This window comes from Rhinatrema bivittatum, chromosome 8 (assembly GCF_901001135.1).
Source record: "Rhinatrema bivittatum chromosome 8, aRhiBiv1.1, whole genome shotgun sequence".
Lineage (NCBI taxonomy): Eukaryota > Metazoa > Chordata > Amphibia > Gymnophiona > Rhinatrematidae > Rhinatrema > Rhinatrema bivittatum.
Genome location: NC_042622.1, coordinates 263705724 through 263723275, shown reverse-complemented (window position 1 = coordinate 263723275; position 17552 = coordinate 263705724). Strand labels below are relative to the sequence as shown.

The 17552-nt window shown below is 43.6% G+C and overlaps 1 protein-coding gene across 2 annotated transcripts in view; it reads right to left on the bottom strand.

Annotated features, from left to right (window-relative positions):
* The window catches only part of GANAB (glucosidase II alpha subunit), a 127095-nt gene that overhangs the window by 64689 nt on the left and 44854 nt on the right, over window positions 1-17552 (bottom strand). For both annotated transcript variants that reach the window (XM_029614863.1, XM_029614864.1), the window contains 4 exons: window positions 12092-12188; window positions 11822-11921; window positions 11584-11680; window positions 11087-11267 (listed from right to left, as the gene is read on the bottom strand). In XM_029614863.1, coding sequence (XP_029470723.1) covers window positions 11087-11267; window positions 11584-11680; window positions 11822-11921; window positions 12092-12188 — 475 coding nt within the window. The remainder of the gene's footprint in view (window positions 1-11086; window positions 11268-11583; window positions 11681-11821; window positions 11922-12091; window positions 12189-17552) is intronic.

Below are 17552 nucleotides of genomic sequence, written 5' to 3'. Positions count from 1 at the left end.
TATATAGTAGCTTAAAGTTGGCAATTTGTTTTGTTTTAAGGCATTCTAAGTTTAAATTCATTTTGTCACAAGGTACAGGCTCCCCCAGTCCCCTAGCATTAGTTTGTGAGTTATTCCCACATGAAGTTAAAATCATTACTAAGCATTGTAAGAAATAGGCAGTGTGGGCAGACGGACGGCAGCTTTACAGCACTGGTTCTGCAACAATTGCCATAATTCATTAAGCATAAAAAGACAGGAAAGTCTTTAACACAACATTTGCATTATTTTAACACGTTTATGGTTACACGGGAGCGTAAGATAGGCACCAGATTAGATTCCCAAGAGTTCATGATCTGTTCCACACTGTATACGCTCCCCTCCCCCTTATGAGAGCAAAGAATCAGGATTTAACCCCTGATTGGGCTATAGTGCAGGGAATCTTACATTTACAGCCTTGGACTGCTTGTTTTTATAGTTTGTAATAAGATTTGTATGTTGTCCATAGTAGCTAGCTTTGTTTGAAGACTGTAGTTTCTCAGCCCCTGTTTCTTACAACAGTTGTTGGCAAGTAAAAAGATTTTCTTTGGCCAATTGTCCAGCATAGTTAATGAAAACTTATTAAGAAGTGATACTATTTGATATTTTATCCCTATTGTATGAAATGAAATACTATAAATACTGTTTATTTCGGGAAAGAACCTATATGGCAGGATGAGGTGAAACATGCAGTTAGTTTCTGAGGGCCTTTCTCTTTCAACAAGGCAGATGTTTGAAATTGTTTATACAGAGATCTGATAGAGATGAGATAAGATTCCTTTTTACTTTTCTGTTTTAATAAATTAAAAATCACGTGGTTAGAACAGATTAGGATTTCTTTCCTTAGGTAAAATATTCACAGTACTTTCGTTAGTAAATGAAAAAAGTCTTCCCAGGTGATTAGACTTAAAAAGAAAGCGTTTCTACTATTTGTCTTTATTTTGGATATTATCTATTGGCATTCCTGCTCTGTACTATAGAATTGTGAGACATGTTTGTGCAAAATGTGCTCATCTGAAGCTATTTTCATATAATAATTAGATTTCGAAAGGCTATGAGTATTTAATTTATTATTATCAGTAAAGGATATATTGCTTTTCCTTGTTTCAGAATTCCTTGGAGAGTTATTTACTAGTGTTAAAGTTTAAAACTTGAAAGGACAAGGCAGTTAAGGGGTTAATAGCAGAGAGAAAGGGGGGCAAGTGAGGGTTGCAGGAAAGTGTTTCTCAGGAGATGACACAAACGGAGGAGAAAACTCCATTCAATGAATTAATTTTTCAGTTTAAATAACAGATTGGTGAGGAATTTAAAGATATTAAGAATAATAATAACCTTGATTTAGCAAGAATGTTTAATTTCGTTTACAGTGAATAAAAATCTGTGTCTTATCAGTACAAGGAATACTGAATTGAAAGAGCTCTTCCTTTTTGGAAAGAGTTTTGTTTGTTTGAACAGAGCATAACTACTGTAAGTTTCTTTGAAGGTACGAGTAAGTGAATCTGAAAGAATAAGTTATCACATGGTAATGTTAATTATAAAAAATGACTACTGAGAGAATTGAGGCTGTTTTGAAAGTCCAGCTTCCCTGGGACATTGAGCATTCCTTGGCATGGTATCACTGGTGGGGGTTGGTCTCAGCAGTCAGGGTTCTGGCTATTACAAAGCAGCCAAGATTTGGTCATCATACCTGCGCACCTAGGGGCAGATTTTTAATCCTACGCGCCCGGGGTACATTTGCGCGTGCTACCTGGCGCACACAAATGTACACCCGATTTTATAACATGCGGTCGGCGTACGCAAGGGGGTGCACACTTGTGCACCTTGAGCGCGCCGAACCCTAGGGGAGCCCTGATGGCTTTCCCCGTTCCCTCAAAGGCCGCTCCTATTTGTTGAAATCGGAACAGCCTTGGAGGGAACTTTTCTTTCGCTCCCCACCTTCCCCTCCCTTTCCCTATATAACCCACCCCTCAGCCCTACCTAAATCCCCCCTACCTTATTTTATTTTTTATGCCTGCCTCTTGCAGGCATATCTTGTGCGCACCGGCCGGCTGCCGGCACGCGAACTTCCGGCACGGCCGCTGTGCCTGAGGACTCAGGACCGCCCCTGGATCGGCGCCACACCCACGACCCCGCCCCCTTTTCAAAGCCCCGGGATATAGGCTCGGCGTGCGCAGGGGCAGGTTTTCGGTGTTACGTGCGTAACCCTTTGTAAATCTACCCCCTAAAGCACCCCCTAGGCCCTGTCTTGCAATCCAAATTGATTTTATCAAATTGCCTTTATGTCAAAAATTACAAGTACACACTAACAATGATTTGCTGTTTCTCAGGGTGGAGAAGGCTTTCCCAGTAGTGAAGGCAGATATCTCTGTAGCTAAGATTCTGCTGAGAGAATTTATTCCAAGGTTAAAAACTAAAACTGGTATTATTCTATACCACAACTTGTGGTAGTGCCTCCTAGAGGCATAACAACAGAAACAAGAAAGTAGCTTCATGACCGCTATTTGCTGAATTAAGGCATATCAGAATGTTTAGTTTCAATGGAACTGTAATTTCACTGTAACCATTACCTTAATTTTGTTGTATGCCAGGCTTATATTTTTCCAGGTTGACAATACAGCTTTCGCTGTGAAAAGTAATGCTTGAAAATGACATTTTTCCCAGTTTAATTTCTTTCATTTTTAAAAGATCTATTTTAATTCTGACTTTTGTTTTATTCTGGATCGATCCAAACACTTCCCAAACACTTTTTGGTCTAATTTCTCAGCTCAAATGTGTGTTAATTGTTGTTTGTCTTTTGTGTTATTTGTGTGTCATGACACCTGAAGAATGCAATGAATGAATTTATGTGTCAGTTCAGTGAAATATGTGTTTCTATATAATGTCCGAACACATAAGTTGTTTGTGGTTCTGACTATTGCATGTTACCTAATAAAAAAGTGGGAATACTATAGTAACAGTATATATGTAGGGATTACCAGATGCAGGGAGTTATGGTCATGATGGAATCTTCTCACTGATTAATTTGAATTTGTTTTGATCCGTAACATACACATCTCACTTAATAATGAATTAAGAGACTATGCTTCGATGTAAAAAAAAAAAAAGATACACCATACTGAGAGAACTGTATACGCCATGTATTTCAGAAATCATCCCATCCTTTGCCACAGATGCCATCTTGCACCCTTCATTATATGAACTGAAATGTTTACACTTCTTGCCTGATTTTCTCTTTATGTTTGTCTTGTTCTAAGCCTTACCTAGAAGCTGTTTCTTTTGTTTTATGAGACAGTATACCCATATTTGACATGAGATAACTGATCGTCATAACAAAAATATTTTTATGCTATACCTAGTCAATACCTGGTTAGGTACCTATTTGCAGATGCCATTATTTAGATTTTCAAATTAATTATACAGTCTGAATTAATGCAGTTTTTATTAGTCCCTACATTCCAAGCATTTTGTAGCATTTTCCAGTCCTATAACTTCTAATATGTATATGCATTTGCTTGCTGAGTCAGCTAAATGATTGCTTGATATGTTCTCCTCTCTCTATCTTTATCTATGGAAGCTGGTCTGATCACATTCGGGGATCAAGAGGGATATAGAATTCTTTCTCCCTTATTTTTTGTTTTTATTTTCCTGACTTCCTTCACTTTCCTGTACAGGGACTCGCCCAGGTGGGTTGGTAGCCCTACAAGGACATTATTTTGTATGTGGACACAAGGCATACCGAGCACTTCTTCCAGGGTGGGCTGGTACTTGTTTCAGTGCAAGTGTTTTATCCTATACACACATTATCTGAATTTGTCTGTAATTCCAAATGTTTACTCTAATTATTCCCAATTGAAGAGAGAATTGCAACAGTTATTAGATTGCCTTAATTCCTTCCTATGTACTGAAGGCCAAAATGTAGGTTTAGCCATTACAGGTTTTATTCCATTAATTAGAGGGATTCCTTTTTCAATTTATGGTACAAAAATACAGCGTTTATAAGCCGTTTTAGAAGTTATGGTTTATGAGTATGAGTATGCTTTTAACAAAACTATTAATGAATTATCACAGCCATATGCACAAATGATTATCTGTTATTATCCCAAGGTGGAGTATGTGTTATTGTAAAAGGAGAAGGTTGTGTTTCCGTTGATAATTCTGAATTAGTAATGGATTTGGTCTACTTGGTGGGAGCAACTGGTAAACTGACTCACATCCCTAGGGGAAATTGCAGGGGTTTCTTGTGGTTTACTCTGGTCCTTTTTATAGTTGTGTTAGTAGTGTGTATGTGTTTGCCTACCTGTTTATTGTTTATGGGCCCAAACAATGTCTCCTATCACCTTGAATACAGTCAACATTCAGAGGTCAAGTATGACAAAACCTCTATGCTTCCCTCGATACAGCAGCTTCCCTGGGAAGGGACCTCCTCAGGATGAGTCATGTTGACAATGATGGGTAAAATCAGAATACGCCCTCTGACAACCTAAGACAGTCGCATGGCCCTGATGGTAATGATTGTCCCAATCATCAAGAGGGAAATGAGGATTTAGGTGAATTACTACTTTTAAAAAACTGCCTCGTATTGACAGGATAAAATACAAAGTAATCTCAATCATTCACAGTTTAATTTATAACTCTTCATCCACCTGGCTTTGCACCTTACTCCGTATTTACAAACCCACCCGACACTTAAGATCACTTACTCAAAATCTCTTAGACATTCCATCACCACGACAGGCTAGATTAGACATCACCAGGAAAAGAGCTTTTTCAGTAGCAGGACCATCTCTCTGGAACTCTTTACCCAACCCTCTCCGTTTAATATCAAACCCTCATCATTTCAAAAAGGCTCTAAAAACATTCTTTTTTCAACAAGCATTTAACACCCCCACTAAGCATCTCCCCGATCAAAAATGAAGCTTCATCTCCTAAATTTCTCTCTCTAATCAGACACATATTACCTCAACCTCTCTCCCCTATCATCCTATCTGTGCTCTTTCTAGGACATTACTATTCGATAAGTTGCTACCCCCCCCCCCCTTCATCCCTTTTTTACCTTCCTTCCTCTTTACCTATGGCATGTTACCATTATTATTATTTTCCTTAATTAATTAATTTGTTTTAGCTAGCATTTATCTAGCTACTTAGTTAAAATTTATGTATTTTAAGTTTATTTTAGTTATATTTTATTTTTACTTTATTTTAACATGTTGTAAACCATTTTGATAAAATTTTATTTTAAAAAGCGGTATATAAATACTTTTAAATAAATAAATAAAAATAGTAACTGGAATAAGAAGGCCTGAAGAGAAAAAAATGTAATTGTCAGCCCAAAGCTCAGAACGGTGAGAGAGTGCAGAGTGAATTCCTGATAAGAAAGGTGCCAAGAAAGTTACAAGAAACAAAGGAAGTACTGAGTAAGCAGAATATGTGATGTCTGAGAGGCGCATGAAGGAAAATTACCAGCAAACATAGGGGATGAGCGAGGGGAGGGGTAAGCATATGCGAGCCATGTTTAACAGTATAAAAATCTAAGGCAAATTTAAAACGATGAGTAAATTGGCATTGCTCACAAAACAGTATATTCTGTAAGCCTGGCTCCTTTACTCCCACATAAAGAAACACAATCTCGATTCCTTATCCACACAACAAGACACTTAACATCCAAGGCGCACAAAAGGCGAAACTCCTCCACATCCCTGACCTTATCCAGGGCTGGCAAGGAGATGGACTGATTCAAATGAAAGTCCGAGACTACATTGGACAAGAAGGATGGAACAGTATGCAGTTGTAACTCCCCCGGAGTCACCTGAAGGAACAGCTCCCGGCAAGACAAAGCCTGCAGCTCAGAAATCCAACCCACAGAACACATAGCCACCAGGAATACAGTCTTCAAAGCCAACAACCCTAAGGAAAGGCTATGCAGTGATTGGAATGTAGGGTCCACCAAAAAGTCCAGCACCAAATTAAGACTCCACAATGAAACTGGTAACCTCATGGGAGGCTTAAAGTGCTTCACTCCCTTCAAAAAATGAGCCACAGCAGGATGAGACAAGGAAACACCATTCACCAGGCCTCTGAAACAGGCAAGAGCCACAACCTGCACCTTCAAGGAATTAAGGGCCAAACCTTTATGCAATCCATCCTGCAAAAAATCCAAAATGAGAGGGATCTTAACTGAATGAGGAAGAGCACCCCACTCCTCACACCAGGCCTCAAACTCCCCAAACATAAACCAAGGAAGTGGAGAACTTGTGAACATGGAGTAAAGTGGCAATCACCGCAGAGGAATAACCATACTTTAACACGTGAGCCCTCTCAAGGGCTAACCCGTAAGATAGAATCGAGTTGGATCCTCATGAAGAACCAGTTCCTGCTGAAGCAAATCTATGTACGAAGGAAGACAAAGGGCGACCTCCACCAGGAGTCGTCGCAGATCTGTATACCATGGACGCCTGGGCCAGCCGGTGCCACCAGGAGTACTAGCCCCATGTGGCCTTCGATCTTGTGAATTATCCTGCCCAGCAAGCACTACAGAGGAAAGGAATAAAGCAATCTGTCTTCCGGCCAGACCTGTACGAAAGCGTCTATTCCCAGGGACCACGATCTCTCCTGCATCTGTAGAAGCAAAGAACCTTCGCATTTCGAGAAGTTGCCAGCAGATCTAAGAATGGAAGGCCCCAGAGATCCACAATCAGCTGAATTGCCTCGCCTGTCTACACCCACTCTCCTGGGTCCAGACTCTCCCTGCTAAGAAAGTCCGCTCTTACACTGTCTTTTCCTGCAATGTGAGAGGCCAATATCATCTGCAGATGACCTTCTGCCCATTCCATCAGCTGGTCAATTTCCTATGACACTAGCTGGCTCTTGGTTCCTCCCTTGCAATTAATATAGGCCACAGTCATCACGTTATCCGACATTACGCGAATCACTTGATTCCACAGCCTGTGGCTGAACTGCAAGCATGCCACCCATACCGCCCGGGTCACCAGGTGACTGATGTTCCAGCGGGACTCTTCGGCATTCCAGTGCCCCTGGGCCATTAACTCCAGACAGTGAGCCCCCCAACCGTGGAGACTCGCATCTGTTGTCAGTACCAACCAGGCTGGAGAGGACAAGAGAACTCCCTTTCTCAGATGATCCTCCTGCAACTACCACTGGAGGCGGGAGCAGATTTCCATCATCAAGTGGAGCTGAACCACATAAACCTGAGACTGTGGGTTCCAATGAGATGGCAGAGAGCGCTGAAGAGGACTCATATGCACCCTTGTCCATGGCACCACTTCCAGGGTAGCTGCCATCAAGCCGAGAACTTGTAAGTAGGACCACACTGTTGGGCATATGGTGTTCATCAACTGATGCACTTGAGACATTAATCTCTGAATCTGAACTTCGGGTAGCAAAACTCTGTCCCATCCCGTGTTGAGCTGGACCCCCAAATTCTCCAACAACTGGGATGGTTGAAGATTGCTCTTGGACAGGTTCACCATCCAACTGAGCTCCTGCAATAAGGAGATCACCTTGCATGTCACCAGGTGGCTCTCTTCCTGAGACCTGGCTCGAATCAGCCAGTCGTCCAAATATAGGTGCACCAGGATTCCTTCTTTTCGCAAGGCTGCTGCTACTACCACCATAATCTTGGAAAATGTTCTTGGAGCGGTGGCTAGACCAAAAGGCAGTGCCCAAAACTGATCATGGCACCCCAACACCGCAAAGCGTAGAAAGCGTTGGTGTTCCAATCAGATGGGAATATGAAGGTAAGCCTCTGACAGACTAATAAGGTAAAAAATTCCCCCGACTGCACCGCCATTATAAAAGAGCGGAAGGTTTCCATTCAAAAATAAGTGACCTTCAAGTGACGGTTGACCCTCTTGAGATCCAAAATGTGATGAAAGGAGCCGTCCCTTCTTGGGCACAACAAAATAAATGGAATATCACCTTATACTTTGAGACGTTGGCACCGGAACCACAGCCCTCAGTCTGAGGAGCCTTTGAAGGGTGAACTCCACTGCCTCCTTCTTCTGCAGGGAATGGCAAGAGGACACCATGAACCCGTCTCGAGGAATACTGTGAAATTACAGTGCATATCCTTCACATATCACCTTCAGGACCCACTGGTCCAACGTGATTTCGACCCACCTCCAATAAAAGACAGAGAGAGACATCCCCCTATTTCCTGTTCTGGAAGGTGGGTCAGCAAACCTTCATTGGGAAGCTCAGGAAGGTCCACCACCCGAGCCCACTCCTCTCTTGGGCTGCTGGGAACAAAAGGACTGAGACCTACTGAAAGGCCAAGTCTGCTGAAAGATCATCCCCTCTATAGGGACAAAAACGCCTGGAATCCCAGAAACAACTTCTCATACCAAAGGGGCGCTGTAACTGTTTCTTATCATCTGGCAAGTGAGGCACCAGAAACTCGCCCCACTCACTGGCCAGTTCCTCCAACTCGCTCCCAAACAATAGCGAGCCGTTAGAGAGCATCATGGCAAGACTGGCTTTGGAAGCTGTGTCAGCTGACCAATTTCGCAACCAGAGTTGATGCCTGGCTGCTATCACCAAAGCCATTTCTCTGGCCGAGATCCGGACCAAATCACAGCCTGCGTCTGCTAAAAAGGAGGCAGCAGGCTCCATAACCGCTCTGGAATTTCCTCCAGATTCATAAGAACATAAGAAATTGCCATGCTGGGTCAGACCAAGGGTCCATCAAGCCCAACATCCTGTTTCCAACAGAGGCCAAACCAGGCCACAAGAACCTGGCAATTACCCAAACACTAAGAAGATCCCGTACTACTGATGCAATTAATAGCAGTGGCTATTCCCTAAGTATAATGGATTAATATCCGTTAATGGACTTCTCCTCCAAGAACTTATCCAAACCTTTTTTGAACCCAGCTACACTAACTGCACTAACCACATCCTCTGGCAACAAATTCCAGAGCTTTATTGTGCGTTGAGTGAAAAAGAATTTTCTCCGATTAGTCTTAAATGTGCTACTTGCTAACTTCATGGAATGCCCCCTAGCCCTTCTATTATTCGAAAGTGTAAATAACCGAGTCACATCTACTCGTTCAAGACCTCTCATGATCTTAAAGACCTCCATCATATCCCCCCTCAGCCATCTCTTCTCCAAGCTGAACAGCCCTAACCTCTTCAGCCTTTCCTCATAGGGGAGCTGTTCCATCCCCTTTATCATTTTGGTTGCCCTTCTTTGTACCTTCTCCAGCGCAACTATATCTTTTTTGAGATGCGGCGACCAGAATTGTACACAGAATTCAAGGTGCGGTCTCACCATGGAGCGATACAGAGGCATTATGACATTTTCCGTTTTATTAACCATTCACTTCCTAATAATTCCTAACATTCTGTTTGCTTTTTTGACTGCTGCAGCACACTGAGCCGATGATTTCAATGTGTTATCCACTGTGATGCCTAGATTTCTTTCCTGGGTGGTAGCTCCTAACATGGAACCTAACATCGTGTAACTACAGCAAGGGTTATTTTTCCCTATATGCAACACCTTGCACTTGTCCACATTAAATTTCATCTGCCATTTGGATGCCCAATCTTCCAGTCTTGCAAGGTCCTCCTGTAATGTATCACAGTCCGCTTGTGATTTAACTACTTTGAATAATTTTGTATCATCTGCAAATTTAATAACCTCACTCGTCATATTCCTTTCCAGATCATTTATATATATATTGAAAAGCGCCGGTCCAAGTACAGATCCCTGAGGCACTCCACTGTTTACCCTTTTGCCCTGAGAAAATTGACCATTTAATCCTACTCTCTGTTTCCTGTCTTTTAACCAGTTTGTAATCCACGAAAGGACATCACCACCTATCCCATGACTTTTTACTTTTCCTAGAAGCCTCTCATGAGGAGCGCACTGTTAGCCCAGGTTTGGAAGCGCATTTTCTGAATAAGGAGTAAAGCGCTAGCTTTACTCCTTATTCAGTAAGGGGTAATAGCGAGTCGAAAACGCGCGTCCAACCCCCCCGAAACTAATAGCGCCCGCAACATGCAAATGCATGTTGATGGCCGTATTAGTCATTCCCGCGCGATACAGTAAGTAAAACGTGCAGCCAAGCCGCACATTTTACTTTCAGAAATTAGCGCCTACCCAAAGGTAGGCGTTAATTTCTGCCGGTGCCGGGGACGTGGAAAGAAAAGCAGTAAAAACTGCTTTTCTGTGCACCCTCCGACTTAATATCATGGCGATATTAAGTCGGAGGTCCCAAAAGTTAAAAATAATCAAAAATTTAAAAAAAAAGAGAAAATTTAAAATTGACCCGCGGCTCGCAGGTTGAAAACAGGACGCTCAATTTTGCCAATATCCGGTTTCCGAATCCGTGGCTGTCAGTGGATCCGAGAACCAACGCCAGCAAAATTGAGCGTCGGCTGTCAAACCCGCTGACAGCCGCCGCTCCTGTCCAAAAAGAGGCGCTAGGGACGCGCTAGTGTCCCTAGCGCCTCTTTTTACCGTGGGCCCTCATTTGAATAATTTTATTCACTGAATCACGCGCACAGGAGAGCTCTCCCGCGATTTTTACTGTATCGGCCTGAAAGATAGAAAGAGACATGTTTTATCACACCCAACAATTAGTATTTATTATGAAACTATGTTACCGTACCCTGATGGCACCTGTTTAAGTTGATATAATTTAAAAACATTTAGCAACATTAATTTATGTGCCTTATTGTGAACCGTTGTGAGGGCACCTAGCTTAACGACGGTATAGAAAAGACTTTAAATAAATAAAATAAATGAATAAGGACAGTCAAGTTTTTTAGCTAGTTCTTCAATGTTAATGGGGCCTGGTTGTCCTACAAGGAAATTCTGAGCCGATAGCTCCTTACCAGCCCTTACTGCCTGTTCTACCCCCTCCTCCCAAACCTCATCCCCTGTCCTGTCCCTCACTGTGCTCCATCTCCTATTGTAACCCCCTTCCCATCTCTCATTCTGCACTCTTCCTAATCTCTGCCCCAGCCCTCGCAAAAACCCCTGCCACCTACTGTGCTTCTGCCCTGCTCCCTCCCCTCTCCCTCGCTCTGTGCCCCATCTCAGCCTTACCTTGCCAGCTGTGTTAGAGGAAATGTCCACCCAGGTCTCTGCAGCATTCAGCCAGAAGATGCCAAGGGTGCGCTGTCTATTGTGTGCAAGCAAGACGGGCACGGAGCCGTACAGCGCCATGGGGTTATACAGCTCGTACTGGAAAACGTCCAAGTTATAGAGCCTGTATGGCTCGCCACCTCTGGGGAAGAAAAGCAGCACTTACTTATGCCAGTACAAGAGGCGCAGCCTTACTGTGTGTCATCAGCCAGTCATCCCTCTCCATGGCAGCATCACTGTCACCAGTCGGTCACCTTCCTCCGTGTCCATACAAGAAAATCATAGCCTTACTATGCATATCAGCCAGACATCTCTCCCCACACTTGTACGAGAGTGACGCAGCCTTAACTGTGCATCATCAACCAGTCATCTCCTTCCAAACCTTATAATGCCGTTTTCTCTCATTCACAGAGCAACAGCAATGGGCCTAAGAGGAAAGGCAGGGCCACCCTACTCACTCAGTGGTCCTCAACTTCAGGTTGTCTGCATGCTCAGGGATCCCATATACGTGCTCAAAGCCTGGCAATGAGAAGTCCAGCCCCACCGATGTTGGCCCTAGAGATAAAGACAAAACGAGGGACTTAGGTAAGGAGCCCACAGGGAATCGTCAGTACCCGTGGCACTGCCCAGCTGCCACATTTCAGGGTGAAGCCTCAGGGAGTCAGCAGAAATAGAAGGAGCTATGGAGACTCTCACCATTAGGTTTGCTGTCCGTGTGCGTTTTAAACGTTTCTTCCCACATTCCTGGCTCTTCTTCATCCTGCGTCTTCTCCTTCTCCTTCTCTGAATCGTCTGCCTAAAATGGGATATCAAGAGGTATAAAAATGTTTAAATAAAGAAATCAGATCTCACCAGAGACAGACAGGCCTCCTTCAGTTCTCCTGTAATCCCCCCCTCACAGAGAGAAATTCTCACAACGGCTTGGGAGAGTCCTGATAGGAAGCTGGAGCCCTGCCGCCTACCTACCTGCTGACCCTCTTCCACTGTGTCCTGATCTGCTGGGGCAGAGTCCTCCTCCTCCTCCTTCGCGCTCTCCGTGGTCACCACCTCCTTCTCCTCACCCCTGCAAATATAGTAAGAGAAGAGAGGTCAGGCCCCCCACATTCCCACGGCTCCGCTTGCTCTCGGGGGGACAGAGCTGGAAATGCTGCACCCAGAGACTCTCTTGGCATAGCTCACTGGGCGTGGCTGCCTCGGCTGCACCCGAGGTTACAAGGGCAGAAGAAGCAGAAAGCCGCTGGAACACGGAGCTCCAAGTCAGAAAATCAATCGCTGAGCTTACCTGGGGGGGGTTTACTTTTAAATCAATTAGAGGAAAGAATCACAGTAAAATCACGTACATGGCGGTGGCCAGGGCAAAGGAAGGGAGGCAGGGCAGAGAGAGGGCCTAAGATCTACGTCAAGTGCTTACAAAATTCAGAGAAAAAGTGTCATCGTTGCCCTGAGATATCCCTGTGGAAGCCCTTCCCCCAGGGAAGAAAGGTCACTAGAGGGCTGTCGGAGGTCACATTCTACCACGTGCCACCCCCCGCTTCTGATCACGTCCCGGACCCTCAGCACAAGGCAACGGCAGATCAGGAACTGACCCCAAGGACCTCAGACAGAAAGAGGCAGAGGTCACAGGTCCAGAAACCACACCCAAACACAACAGGGAAGGCAGCGTGACCGGGGGCCTGACTTCCAAATGCCAAGACGAGGGCTGTCCTATCATCTGGGCTATCGACCATTCAAAAGGCACAAGAGAGTTTACTGATCCGCTCCCCCAAAAAAGCAGAACAAAAAGAGAGCACAAAAGAAGAAATAAAAAGGGGGAGGGGAAATAACTTCAGTTTAATCAATAAAATAAAGACTCCAGGGCAAACCAGAAGTCTGAACTAAGCGATAGCGCCAGGCTGCCTGCTTCAAGAAGAATTGCAGGGATAACGGCGAAGACGACTGCACAAGTAACCCGCAACCAGTCCAAGAGAAAAGGAAGTCGCCCTCAGCTTCTGTCCACGGGCTCATTTGCTTTTCCACAAATGTGCAAAAAATGTTAAAATTCTGCACTAAAAACTTACAAACATTCTGTACAACTCTGAAGAAGTCATGTGTTCACGGTCTTTGAGTAATAGTTAATTTACAGGAAAAAATATGACTCAAACAAGTAGGATTTTGTTCTTTTTTTTTTGTGCAGATTTCTTCCATCATAAGGTCTGGGCCCCTCCAGCTTGCTTTCTCCTCCCCCAGGCTCAATGACCCTCCCCAGCTAGCGCCCCCTTATGGCTTGAACCCCCTTCCCCATGCTTGATTTCTCCTCCCCGTGGTGTCAATTCTCCAGTTCACTTGCTACTACTCCCCCCTCCCCTCTCCCATCCCTTCCCCCTCACCAGATTTCTCTCTCTCTCTGCCCCACCAAGCTCAAGCCCCTCCCCCTCCAGGAAACCCCCCCAAGGCTTGAACCCCTTCCTCAGCTCATTCCTCACCCCAGCAAGACCCTTTAAGTGTCTGCCCATTAGCAAGAACTACAGTTTCTCTGTCTGCCCCCCTCTCAGATTTGATTTCTGGAGGGGGAGGGCAGACAGAGAACACCCTCTCCTCTAGCTCTCTCCCCTCACACGCCCCCCCCCCCCCCGTCCATCTTTCTGTCTGCCAACTCCTCTTTAGCAAGACCCCCAGATTTTCCCCATCTTCCTCCAAGCTCGCTCTCTACCTTTCTCATTCAGGCTCCACTGAACCCACCCCCCGCTCCTCCCTCCTTGGTTCGGGACATGCAGGGCCAAGGCAGATGCTGCCGGCTCATCTCTTCTGGCCTGTAACAGCCAACGCCAACTCTCTCCCGGTCCGTGTGGGCCAGCCCGCTGATGGCTCCTTTCTTCTTTTATGCCGACACCGGCACCGTTTCTTCTTCACTTCTGGCCCATACAGGCCCCCCACAGTCATTGCTACTGCTGCTCTCTGGGCCTCACACCTAACTCTGCAGGGCAAATGCAGAATTCGGAGCAGGAGGAAGAATTCTGCGCACTGCAGAATTCCCTCGAGCGTAAACGACGTGCTAATTGCCTCATCTGATTAGTCAAAAACAAGGGCTACAGCTGGCTAACCAGTGGCTCCATGGGCGTTTAGTATGTGTTTAGGCTGTTGTACAGACTTCCCTTTTGCCTGGTTTCCAATTTATTTTTTTTATTTATTTTGTATGGTTTTATGTATGGTTTTATTGTATTTATGATGATTTATTAATTGCACACAGAGTTGATTATTGTGAAAATCGGTTTACTAAATAAAAACTGCCATTGCCATCTCACGTTGATATATTCTTCTGTACTACTCAGCTTTCATAATAGAGGCTATTTCTTGCCTCATTGTCTAAACATCCTAAAGACTGGCATGCAACGAATCAAAACAAGTTATACCTCAATTTACCTCACATTGCTGATTATCAAATTTCCCATAACAAGTTTCCAGCAAAATGACTCACTTATCGTATCCCTTTCCAGATCATTTATAAATACATTGAAATATACCACTCCGAGTACAGATGCCTGAGGCACTCCACTGTTTAGTAGGGATGTGCATTCATGCGTCCATTTGTTTCATTCATTTGGATGCCTATCGCATATCTAACAAATGTGCGCCTAATGGATGCAATTTAGACAGACATGCATATCATTCATTTTGTGCATACAGTCGTTCGTTCGATATACATACACACTTATATGCAAAATGAATGAATGTCCAAAAACTAATGAATGCACATCCCTACTGTTTACCTTTTCCAACTGAGAAAACTGACCATTTAATCCTATCTCTGTTTCCTGTCTCTTAACCAGTTTGCAATCCACAAAAGGACATCGCCTCCTATCCCATGACTCTTTATTTTACTTAGAACCCTCTCAATAAGGGACTTTGTGAAATGCTTTCTGAAAATAAAAATACACTACATAAGCATTGTCAAGCTAAGTGTAAAACATTGATAAGACAGGTGAAGAGAGAATTTGAAATGACGTTGGCCAACACTGGGCCCTGATTTTTACGGTCCAGGGTACTGATACGCAGACATTAGGGAAAAAGCGCAGGACTGCTTCTATGGCCAAGTCCAAAAGCAAAGCACATTCAAGCAGAAACTGCCTGAATTATCAAGAGGCTGCTCACCCTGTAAAAATGTTGCTAGTAGTATTACTCCCCTTAACATAAGACTTGGGGATAACCTGCAGTTACTACTATAAGAAACTCGCTGGACCGACAGGATGGACCATTTGGTCTATATCTGCCTTCACTGCTATTTTAATATGTTACTCCTACATCCAGATTCATGATATTCAACCAGAAATAAACTCATCTTCACCAGTTCTGGTACAGGTAGTCTCATCAGGTATTTCTGTGGTTGAAGAGTCCATCTATACAACAGTGCTCTCTGAAGAGGCCTCATGTGTACCCTTGCCTATGGAACTAGATCAGAGGCTGCCAGTATGGAACCCAAAAGTTGAAGATAACTTCATACCATTGGATTCCTGGACGACAGCAATGACAGAACCTGATGTTGGAATTTCTGAACTCTTTGTCCCATCAAACAGAGCTCCCAAATATTCCAGGGACTGAGAGGGGAGCAAACTGCTCTTGGCGAAATGTATACTCATCACAATTCCATCAATTCCCTCCTGGTGGCTTACACGCTGTCTCGTTCTGACTTTGCTTTTATCAGCAAACTGTTCAATGCTGCTGCCATGACATCATTATCTTTGGAAAATGTTCTTGGTGCTGTAGCGAACCCAAAAGGGCTTGAAACTGAAAATGTTTTCCCAGCATCACAAAGCAAAGGAAGCACTGACATTCTGGATAGATGGCCAGCTATCTTCTGAAATGGAACTTGTGTCCCTAAAACCTCTTTGGGAACTATGGGAGGATCTTGTGATCCATGAGGTTCCATCATTACCACTTCCCTAGACTGATTAAATGGACTGAAACCTACTAAATGGTCTACATCTCTGACTGCCTGAAGATCTCCCTTGTTTGAACCTTCTGAAATCCTGAAATATATTTCAGGCCTGTAGAGGTCATGATGTACTTTTAGGCCTGTCTTTGAGGAATCTACTAAATTTAGAGTCACCTCTTACTTTGGTCACCTGCTCTAGGTCTTCACCAAATAACAGGCTCCGTGTAAAAGGAAGCTTAGTGAGATTTATCTTAGAAATGGAATCTGCCAACCAGTGTTGCAACCACAGAGGTATCCTGGCCACCACAATGGAAGCCATACTCAGAAACACACACCAAATCAAGGACACAATAGTCGGGAAAAAAAAAAAAAAGCTACTCCAGGTTCAAAATGAGATGCCTCATCTGGGCCTGGGCTGCAGATTCCTAATACTAGTTCTTGGATACCATGCGCCAAATGCAAGCCAGATCTTGCTACAAAGCAGCTGCAAGCAGCATCTGGTGCAGCATACTGGAGGCTTGGAAGGCCTATTTTAACACAAGACTCTTATCTTTCTCTCTTGGACATGTTTAAGAGCCACGCCTCCTTCTACAGGTATGGTAGTCCATTTCGTAACCAAAAAGACCCAAGCTTTTCTTCTTTTGTTTAAATGTAATCTTTTTTCAGATTTTCAAAACACCTACTTAAATTTATGAATGCAATAATCCAGAAAACCACAGCAATAATCCAGAGCCAAACAACATATCTCAGCCCTGGACAAGAAACCTTTTTGCTTATTGTTTATCTGACTCATTTTATCTCACTCCTCAAACAGCTTCCAGACCCTGAGAAATGCTGAAAATCTATCATAACGGATAGCCGTCGATCTTTCCATACTGTATATTCCTCACAACTTTTTATACAATGAAAGCAGACTAGGAGAATGTGATCGATTCCAGTGTGCAGCCACCTCATATCTTGCAGCTCTAAGTATCTGATTAACTTACTTGTAGATAATGAGGCCTCCTCAATCAGTGCACTGAAGAAACATTTTGCCTTCCATTCAACTTGTACCTTTTGTAATTTTGTGTATAAGTATCTGTACATATTTTCAAAAAGAAGCAATCACCTCACAGCTCCACAGTTCACATCATCCCACAATTTCGCCAACACCAATTACATACATTTGCATATATTATATTTACCCCATAGGGTGTTAGATACTATCTGCAGTAGACCTTATACAAGTTCTTGATCAAATGTGCAGAGAATGATATTTTAACTATCTTGACCTTAACTCCTCCCAGTCCTCATCCTCAAAGCCCATATTTTTCTCCCAAGCTATTTCATGTTTATTTCCCAAATGAATAAGAAAACAATGTATACATCTAAGGTATTAAATTTTTGGATAAAGGAAGTTTACAGCATACGTTCTCAAGGATGTTTGCTCTCTATTATTGATGTCCCTGTTGTGTAGAATAATACTTAACTTGAAGAAAAGAAAACCAAAACACAAAAACAGCATTATGCCGCCCATAC